At 50.8% G+C, this 10,155-nt stretch overlaps 1 protein-coding gene across 1 annotated transcript in view; it reads right to left on the reverse strand.

Moving 5' to 3' along the window:
• Positions 1–4,379, reverse strand: part of PFDN4 (prefoldin subunit 4) — a 10,618-nt gene extending 6,239 nt beyond the window's left edge. The window contains exon 1 of the mRNA XM_007938420.1: positions 4,356–4,379. Within this exon, the coding sequence (XP_007936611.1) occupies positions 4,356–4,379 (24 nt within the window). The remainder of the gene's footprint in view (positions 1–4,355) is intronic.
• Between the last annotated feature and the right edge of the window lie 5,776 nt (positions 4,380–10,155).

Below are 10,155 nucleotides of genomic sequence, written 5' to 3' on the forward strand. Positions count from 1 at the left end.
AGCTGCTGACATTAGAAAGTAAGAACTCAGCACCTTCGGTGACTAAGTGCAGTGGCTTCTGTTTAATCTCGCTGTTTTAATACCGCGTTTCTTGAAGTTGCATTTGATAACTCTTAGCGGGGTGTCTGGACATGAAGAGGCCATTTTCACCATGAAACTGTTTGCAAAACGGCGGGGACAGCACGTGCAGCCTTCAGCTCAAAGTCTGCATCAGATTCTCAAAGGGATCAGCACCCCTAAAAGGCTGGGAACTCCTGCTTTGAGAGGAACCGGGTGTCACCATCACTGCTCCCAAGGTCTAAGAACTCGGAGAGAGGAGTCATGTGACACTATTTGAAGCAACACAAAGTAGCCCTCGAGTCGTCTCCGACTCAGCGACCCTGTAGCACAGAGCAGAACTGTGCCATAGGGTTTCCAAAGCTGTAATCTTTATGGAAGCAGCCTGCCTCATCTTTCTCTTGCGGACACCAACAAGGTAGATTCAAACCCAAGTCATCACTCTGGGCCAATGACTCGATGTTTTGCAGCCACCTCAGGTTTGTCACCTGTAAAATGGGGATGCTGTTTCCTACTGGAGCACCTAGCATAGGGGCTGGAGATGGAGCCACCTCTCAATAAATGACAGTATGTGCTTTCTTCCCTGAATACTGCTTACCCCAAAGTCACGGCGAACAAATAACACACCCAGATCCAGAAGGAAACTCGGCAAGGCCTGAGGCAAATATGACTGTTGACAATTCAAGTCGAAAATTCCTTGCAAGGTGTTCCCCAGTGGCTTCAGGGCTAAAGTCAGTGTGTGAGTCAAATATGCACTGGCATCCACTGTGTGTCCCCTTCCCCCAGTGGACAGAAATTCTCGGAGCTCTCACTGTGCTATTTCCTCGGGGTTTAGACCGTAGAGAATTGTGGGAGGAAAGGGAACTACCTTCACTTACTCCCTACAGAGCATGAACACTAGACACCAAAAAGCTCACAGATGGAAATCCTGTCAATTTCAGCCTGCTTTTATTTTTATTTTTCAAAGGTATCTACCAATTCTGGTGGCATAGTGCCTAAGGCACCTGACTGCTAACCAGAAGACTGGTGGTTCAAACCCACCAGCCACCCCTCGGAAGGTTGGGCAATCTACTTCCATAGAGATACTGCCTCAGAAACCCAAAGAGGGGTCGCTCTGAGTCGGATCCGACTTGATAGCAGTGTGTAGCATTGCACTGACCAACTCTCTAGCAGCCCTGATGGCTCAACGGTTAAGCGCTCAGCTGCTATCTGAACCACTGGCAGTTCAAACCCACCCACCCAGTGGCTCCTCTGGAGAAAGATCTGGCAATTGGCTCCTGTAAAGATTACAGCCTACAAAATCCTATGGGGCCGTTCCACTCTGTCACGTGGGGTTACTATGAGTCGGAATGAATTCGAAGGCACCTAACAACCATCTAGTCATAAGGTTGTCCCTTCTACTTAGGTTCATCTTTCGTGCATCCAGTCATTCATCCAAGTTATACACTGTCCACCATATGCCTGTCCCTGGGATCAAGAGAGCTGCAGTCCCGCTCTCAGGGAATATTAAAAGGTTACATTCCACGCAAGTGTGGGCAGAAACAAGACGGGCAAGGTAATGTTGCATAATGGGTGGTGAAAGTAAAGCAGAGTTGAGGGGTGGAAAGCGCCAGGGGCTGGAGCAGCAGCTAGCAGCGGACTGTCTGAGGAAGGGCCCTTTCTACTCAGGACACCTGTCCTCAGAGGTAAGAGGACTGAATCTTCTCATCTAGAGACTGGCCCCAGCAAAGTCATGATCAGCGGTGAGGTACGAGTTACAGAAGTGAAGTACTCAAGATCTCAATGAATTCACTCACTGGCTTGCGGACAGGATTTCTCCCACGGTGGGCAGAGGGGAAGGTGCTTGTCCAGGTAGCCACCCGGACTGCCATCAGTCCTAACACTGGGAACATCACCGTGCCACATGGAGCACATGAATCTCAATGGTCCCCACAGGAGAGGACCCTTCAGTTTGGCCGCCACCCGACACTGAACATGTTGTGTTCCCATCACGCTTCTCGCCCTGCCCTCGCCCTTCTCCCTGGCCCTCTCCGTCTCGCTCCTTGGCCTTCCTTTTCTTAAACACACTCCAGTTCTTTGCAGGAGAGACTCCTGCTCTGGGGTACCCGCTCCCTCACCAGCCTCCCTTCCTCTCCTTATCCGGCTCCACGTCAATGCCGCTGCCTTCGCAGGAGAGGCTCCTCGGAGCTCAGATGGAACCTCACTGTAGCCCTCATTCCATAAGTGCCATTTCATCACAGTCCTTGCCTGAGTCAGAAATTTTACATTTTTGGGTGTGAGAAACACTGCCTCTAGTCCCCTAGAGTGTCTATTCCTTGATGCTCTGAGGATAGGGTTTCATGATCACTCCCTGACCCCTCCATCATCTAACACGGAGACTGCGCCACACTGCATGCTCAAAAACGTTTGCTGAACAATAAAAGGAGAAAAAGGTTGGTAATCACCAATTGCGTTGAATTCATAGTGGGGTGCGCAATGCAAAAATTTTGCTGTCAAAGTCCAGGGTTCAAGTAAGTTTTCTACTTTGGGAGGAAGGTTGGGCAATCTACTTCCGTAGTGATACCCCCTCAGAAACCCAAGGAGGGGTCGCTATGAGTCAGATCCAACTCAACAGCAATGAGTTTGGTTTTGGTTTAACCTGGGGGCTACTAAGAACATCTAACACCTTCCAGGGAGTGAAGGTCATACCCACCCACAGGGGGACCATCAACATCCTGAAGAGGAAGTCAATCTCCCAAAGGTTCATACTTATTTGGTTCACCACGGTCCTGACCCCTATCCTGGTCCTCAACAATAATTTGTGCACGACAGACCAGTAGGGTGACCAGCTGATCCCAGTTTGCCCCAGGACATTACTGGTTTTAGCTGAAGTCCAGTGTCCCGGGAAACCCCTTACCCCTGAGCAAACCAGGATGGCTGCCAGCCTACCCTGGTTCAGGCAGCTTAGACTGTATGGAAAGCGGGAAAGCAATGGAAGCCAAGTTCTTCTAGTGTGGTCTTAGAAGTGGAATGAGAGCAGACAGGAAACCCGGGAAGCCAGCAGCTTCCACCAGCCCAATCTCATGGCAAAGCCATTCAAATCCAGGCTCTGGAGCCAGCAGGCTTCAATCCCAGCTCTGCCTCTGAGCCTCAGTCTCCTCATATGTGAAATGGGAATAAAAACACAGTCTCCCTACAAGGGCTGCAAGATGGAAATACTGCAGCAAGGCCCTAGCAAGGGCGCCTCACCCATGGTGAAGCCTCAGGAATTTATCAATTGTCAGGTCCTCGCCCCTCCCGATTTTATTTTTCCCCCTAGAGATCTTTAAGCATTGAGGCAGATTAGTACTAGATTGTTGTTGTGGTGGTGGTTGTTATGTTTCATCGAGTCAGACCTGACTCATAGCGACCCCTCCTTGGGTTTCGGGGGGTGGAGGGGGGTATCACTATGGAAGTAGATTGCCCAACCTTCCTTCTGAGGAGTGGCTGGTGGGTTTGAACCGCCAGCCTTCTGGTTAGCAGTCAAGTGCCTTAGGCACTTCACTACCAGAACTCCCAGTACTGGATTATAAACAACAAATGAGAAGCAGCTCGCTTAGTAGGGAAAAGGTGGCTTTGGGAAAAACGAAGCCCAACCTGGGTTTGAAGGCCGGCCAGGCTACTTACTGGCTGAAGCATGGGGGACCATTAGCCTGCCGGTGTCTAAGTCTCTCCACGTGTAACGTCCGGAGGGGAACCGGTGGCCTTGCCGAGCCGCTGCGAGGATCAGACAGTCCGCGGAGAGGCCCCAATAAATACCGGTTTTAGCCTCCAGCTCGGGCATCAGGTACCGTGAGCGCCTCGGGGCTGGGCGCACGGGCTTGGGTGCAGCTAACCCGGAGGCGCAGGTCCAGCTCTGGCCCCTTCCTCCACCTCTGAGTAGTACCTCTGGGCGAGGATACCACGAGCACCTGCCCCGTGGACCGCTCAGCGTGATGGCCGAGTGCAGTCACTGGGGCCGCCTTCGCCTTCTCCCATCCCACGGGCCGCGGGGTCCTCAGACCTCTCAGGGCCCTCAACACCACGAGAAGCGGCCCGGAGCCCGCCAAGCGTCCCAACCCAGGCACCTCGCCTCTGCCAGGTGGCGGCCTGAAAAGTCGCCGGGGACTGCCCGGAGCGGCCTGAAAAGTCGCCACGGGGCCGTCCTCAGGGCTGGGACCTCGGACCCGGGCCCACGCCGGAGCTCAGAGCTGCGCATCGTCAGCATCCCGAGGCCCCGGCCTCTGCGGCCGCCCGCTGCCCTCTGCCCGAGCACCCAGCACCCCGAGTGCCCCACTCACCGCCTTCTTCATGGTGGCCGCCATCTTGGGACTGGACTATAGCGCGAAGCGGGGAGGGCCGCAACGGAACGACTGGCCCCCATGCCCTCTCTCACTCCCTGTCGGCCCTGATCGCCTGAAAAATACAATACGATATCTACATTCCCTTCTTGGGACCCTCAACCAACGATTCCTAACGTCTCGGACTCAGGAAGGAAATTGATGAAAAGACTTGGTACATCCCAATTAAAGGGACAGGCAACCCTCTTGTGGGCCGACAGAAACAGGGGGGTGTGGCGAGCGGAATCGACTTCCAGAAGCGGGCAGTAGGGGGCACCCGACACAAAGAGAGCAGAGGGGCGGGGTCTGAAGGAGCATGGCCGAATCTGGAAGCCTGGCCGAGTCCGGGGGCGGGACCTGGGGGGGGGGGCGGTGAAGAAAGTGAATTTCTATTCAATCTATGCAACAAACTTCCATTGTGATAAAGAGCCAGAAGGACCTTGACAATAAACCAAAAACCAAACTCACTGCCATCCAGTGGATTGCGACTCATAGTGACACCTTTTGGATTTCGGAGGTGGTAAATCTTTGCGGAAGTAGATTGCCCAGTCTTCCTTCCGTGGAGTGGTGAGTGGGTTTGAACCGCCAACCTTCCTTCTAGTTAGCAGCCAAATGCCTTAGGCACTGACACACCAGAGCTCCTTGACAATACGGTGGGATATTTATGTGCACTGATAATTCCGATGATGTGAAGGAGGAAGCACTCCGATTAATTAACCCCTTCAATGATATTTTTGAGCACCTAGAGTACAGGGGAGCGCTGGTGGCATAGTGCGTAAGACATTTGCCTGCTAACCAGAAGGCCGGTGGGTCAAACCCACCAGCCAGCCACTCCTGGGAAGGAAGGTTGGGCAATCTACTTCCGTAGTGATACTGCCTTGGAAACCCAAGGAGGGTGGCTGTGAGTTGGCATCCACTGGATGGCAGTGAGTTTGAGAGTACACAACTTGGTGCCCACTGCTGGCTTAGCCCCCCTAGATCCACAGCCCCCCCCCCTCTTTTTCAATACCAGGACTCCTGGGCACTTTTAACCTTACTGAGCACCTCACAGAACTTCTGTTTATGTGGGTTGCATTTATCAGTATTTGTCATGCAAGAAAATAAAACATAAAAAATGTATGTAAGATTTCATTTTAAATAATTATCAACTCATTCCACATTAACATAAGTATTTTACTGAGAAATAACAATTTTCCAAAACTAAACCCAACACTGAGAGAATGGCATGTTTTGCATTTCTACAATCTCTTTAATGCCTGGCTGGGTGGAAGGGCAAGGGCTCACCTTTGCTTCGACAGTCAGTATTTGGTCTTCCTTATTCATTGAAAGCAAAAAGCTTTCACAGGCATATGATTGAAAATACCATGGCTTGGGTCAGGCACACTTTACTCTTCAAAGGGACATCTTTGCTCTCACATTTTAAAGAGGTCTTTTGCAACAGCTTCGCCCAATGCAATATGTCATTTGACTTCCTGACTGCTGCTTCCATGGGCATTGATTGTGGATCCAAGTAAAAAGAAACCCTTGACAACTTTAATCTTTTCTCTGTTTATCATAATGTTGCTTCTTGGTCCAGTTGTGAGGATTTTTGTTTTCTTTATGTTCAGGTGTAATCCATACTGAAGACTGTAGTCTTTGATTTTCATCAGTAAGTGCTTCAAGTCCTTTTTGCTTTCAGCAAGTTTGTGTCATATGAATGTCACAGTTTGACAATGAGTTGTCATCCAATCCTAATGCCACATTCTTCTTCATATAGTCCAGCTTCTTGGATTATTTGTTCTTCCTACAGATTGAATAAGTATGGGGAAAGGATACAACCCTGCTGCACACCTTTCCTGAGTTTAAACCATGCAGTATCCCCTCATTCTGTTCAAACAAAAGCCTCCTGATCTATGTATAGGTTCCTCATAAATACCATCCAGTGTTCTGGAATTCCCATTCTTCTCAATGTTATTCATAATTTGTTATGATCCACACCGTCAAATACCTTTGCCTAGTCAATAAAACACAGGAAAACATCTTTCTGGTATTCTCTGCTTTCAGCCAAGATCCATCTGATATCAGCAATGATATCCCTCATTCTATACCCTGTTTGGAATACGGCTTCAATTTCTGCCAATTCCCTGTCCATGTACTGCTCCAACCGCTTTTTGTTTATTTTCAGCAACAATTTTATGTGCATGGGATATTATTTATGTTGCTTGATAATTTCCACATTCTGTTGGATCACCTTTCTTTGGAAAGGACACAAATACGGATCTCTTTCCGTCAGTGGCCAGGTAGCTGCCTTCCACATTTCTTGGCACAGCTGAGTGAGTGCTTCCAGTGTCACATTCATTTGTTGAAACATTGCAATTAACATTCCCTCAGTTCCTGGAGCCTTGTGTTTTGCCATTTCCTACAGTGCAGCTTAGACTTCTTCCTTCCATACCTTCGGTTCTTGATCAGACGCCACTTCCTGACATAGCGAACGTCAACCAATTCTTTCTGGAACACGGCTGCCTACGTACAGTTGCCACCAGCCACCTGACAGTGTGCTGCCCATGGTGGTTTGGGTGCCGCTGTGATGCTGCAAGCTATGCTGCCGATATTTAAAATGCCAGCAGGCTCCCCCACAGTGGGCAGGACTAAGCAGGACATCTGCATTAAGAGCGACTCAGAAGAATTGGCCATCAACTCCTGCAAACTGGCCGGTGAAGCCGTGCGGGCCACCACAGAACATTGTCTGGTTTGGAGCTGTGAGATGAGTCTCCTGGGTTGGGGGGCACTCAAAGTACACAGCGGCCACGACAATCCACTCTGGCACGGCGACACCCGTGACGATGGTGTGGGACCAGGCAGATTTCATTCCATTTACGCGGGTGACCGGGCGGCGGAGCCAACCCTGGCAACTAACATACACAAATTCGTTGTTTCCAGAAATAAGGAGAAGGAAGACAGGAGTAACCACTGTTGGCTCAGCAGCCAACGTCTTCCACATGGGCGTTTCTGGACCATCAGATGGGATTGTCCATAGGGCCTTCACAGAGTCTCAGGGAACAGGGGAGTGTCGTTGAATCGGGGCAGATGGACAGTGGGCTGGCTCCTGGCTGCCTTGGCTCTAAATCGGCCCCTTTGGAGACCCCTGTTCATGATGCCTCAGAGCCTCCCCTTCTCGCTGTCTCTCTCCCCAGCCCATGAGGCCATTTGGGCTCGTCCCTCTCCTCACGGGAGAACCAATTCTGCAAGTAGCTTCTGAGACGTTTGAGTCTTCTCCTTGTGTCCTTTCAGTCCCTTCGTACTGAGCATTTGCAAGTTTTTGTTTCCAGTTCTTTTCTTAGCCACAGACTGTCCTTAGCTGTTGGCAGCAGAGGAAGGAAGAAGCCTGGGGTGTACCTGGACGCATGTGGAGACGGCAGGTGAGGGAAGATAATCACCAATGACCGCTAGGAGGTGCTATCCCCACAGAAGGTGAATGAAGGCATTTGCCCGCTGTTTTATCCAACCCACAAATAATCTTTTCTCAACTGAACTGGCATTTAAACACTGGGAGATTTCACCAGCATGTTCAGGTTTGTAGTGGTGCTTGAGCTTGCGGAATCCAGTCTTGCTGACCCTGCTCCTGCCTTCCTCGTGAAGCACCTGCCGTGCTCATTAACCGTAACCATTTAGCTAACTGGACTCACCCGTGCCCCAGGTTCCCACTCAGGGAGTGGATACATGGTGGGAGGGGCTGCCTCACGGATGACGGAGCTGTCAGGCCCTGCAGCTGTATGAACATGCCTGGCCCCCTCTGATACACTAGACGAGGGGACTGGCATGTACGTGGTTCATTTGAAATCTGTACCATACCAGGTGCTGCTGTACATGAACCCATTGCTCTCCAGCCAATCCTGACTCACAGTGCCCCTAGAGAACAGACGAGAACTGCCCCATGCAACTTCCAAGGCTGTGAATGTTCACAGAAGCTAATCACCAGGTCTTTCTCCTGTGGAGCCGCTGGTGGGTTCAAGCCACTGGCCTTTCAGCTCACAGCCGAGCGTTGAACTGTTGTGCCACCAAGGCTGCTACCTACTGTAAATAGGAAGATGAGTAAGACACGGCACTACCATCAAGGAGCTTGGAGATGGCAGCCACGTGTCACCACAAGTCACAGCCTGTACAGCGGCGGGGCGGGGTCCTGGAGATACAGGGGCGCTCGCTCTGGCTGGAGCAGTCTGTGAGGACTCTGGATTTGGAGGCTGTTGGCTGCACCCAGAGGGATGGGTTCTAGATAGGGGTGCCGCAGCACTAACACAGAAGGACAAATGCCCTGTCCTCACGAAGCTGACAGCGATGAAAAACAGACCAGAACAAAAACATGTAAGTGCACTGCAGAACGGTTTGCTGTTAGCTGCCTCCCAGGCGCCCCTGGCTGGTGACCCTGCGCGCAACAGAAGGAGACGCCCCCATCCCAACCTGCAGCATCTTCCCCAAGGGCAAAAACCGGACCGCGCGACCTGCAGGCTTTCACTGGCTGATTTTTGGAATCAGAGCCCCAGACCTCTCTTCGTCGTCTGCCTTAGTCAGGACGTACCGCTGGAATCCGTTCACATCCTAGCAACACCCACGCCTCCACTGGCAGAGAGCGGTGGCTTTCCCTGAGGTGCATGGGTCAGAACTGAACTCGGTTCTTCCTCATGGAAGGCAAGAATTCTCCCTCTGAGCCACCCACGAGGCTGTTGTAGGCTAAGTTAGGTGAGAGTTACTAATAGGTATTATTAATAACAAGAACACATAAATAATAATAGAAGCCAACGTAATGGCCAGCATGAAAATGCCATGAGAAAGAGACAAAGAAAGAAGCAGTAAGTACGCTGGCTGGAAATTTGAGGAGGGAAAAAAGACCCTACTGGAATTGGTACATCAGCTACAAAACTGTCCAATACTTCGCAGTGGCTGCTTAATTTAGATTCTGTCACCGGGCAGTAATGAGCTCATCACATCACTTCATGACGGTACATGTGTGGGAGGCCTCCACAACCTGACTAGCTTCTCCCAGGATCCAGGTGCTAAGACTTAAAGGGGAAATCTCGTTGGAAACGCCCTTGCACTCAGGCCAGAAGGCTGCAAGGAGCAAACCCACACCATGAGGTGGTAATTTGATTTTCAGCCTGCAGGGGGCACCCAAGGATCATGGTAAGAATCCCCAATGCTAGCCCTCCTAGTCCAACTTCATATTACCTTCAAGCACCACCATACTTGTCTTTTCTTAACTTTAACAACAAAAATCTGTTTAAAAAACTTATAAATACATGTTAGAGGACATTTAAAATCTCTGGCTTAAAGAGAAAATCAGTTTTACTTCTTTAGAAAGCAGATCTTGTTAGTTGCCTCCAGTTGATCCCAACTCATGGAGACTGTGTGCGTACATGTAGAGTAAAAGGACTACATAGAGTTACACGCCTGCGACCGACATTTGGGAAGCAGATTGTCAGGCCTGGCTGCCGAGGTGCCTCTGGTGGGGTTCGAACAGCCCACTGTTTGGCTAGCAGTCAAGTGATTCACCATGTATGCCCCCAGGGGCTCCTATGAGAGTGAGCATTAAGGTGATTTAACTTCACTCTGGAAAGACATCTGAAGACACTGGGTTTCAGCTGAGTGTGGGCCAAAGGGTAGAAGGTCACCAGGCAGTGGAAGGGGCAGTAGGACCAGCCTCGCACCTGAGAGGGTGCCTCCTTAAATTTTCCACACCCTAGGCATTTCAGCTGCTTCATCTCAGACCAGCACTGGGGGTAGGGCC

Source organism: Orycteropus afer, unplaced genomic scaffold, assembly GCF_000298275.1.
Source record: "Orycteropus afer afer isolate SDZICR_OR568_19922 unplaced genomic scaffold, OryAfe1.0 scaffold00049, whole genome shotgun sequence".
Lineage (NCBI taxonomy): Eukaryota > Metazoa > Chordata > Mammalia > Tubulidentata > Orycteropodidae > Orycteropus > Orycteropus afer.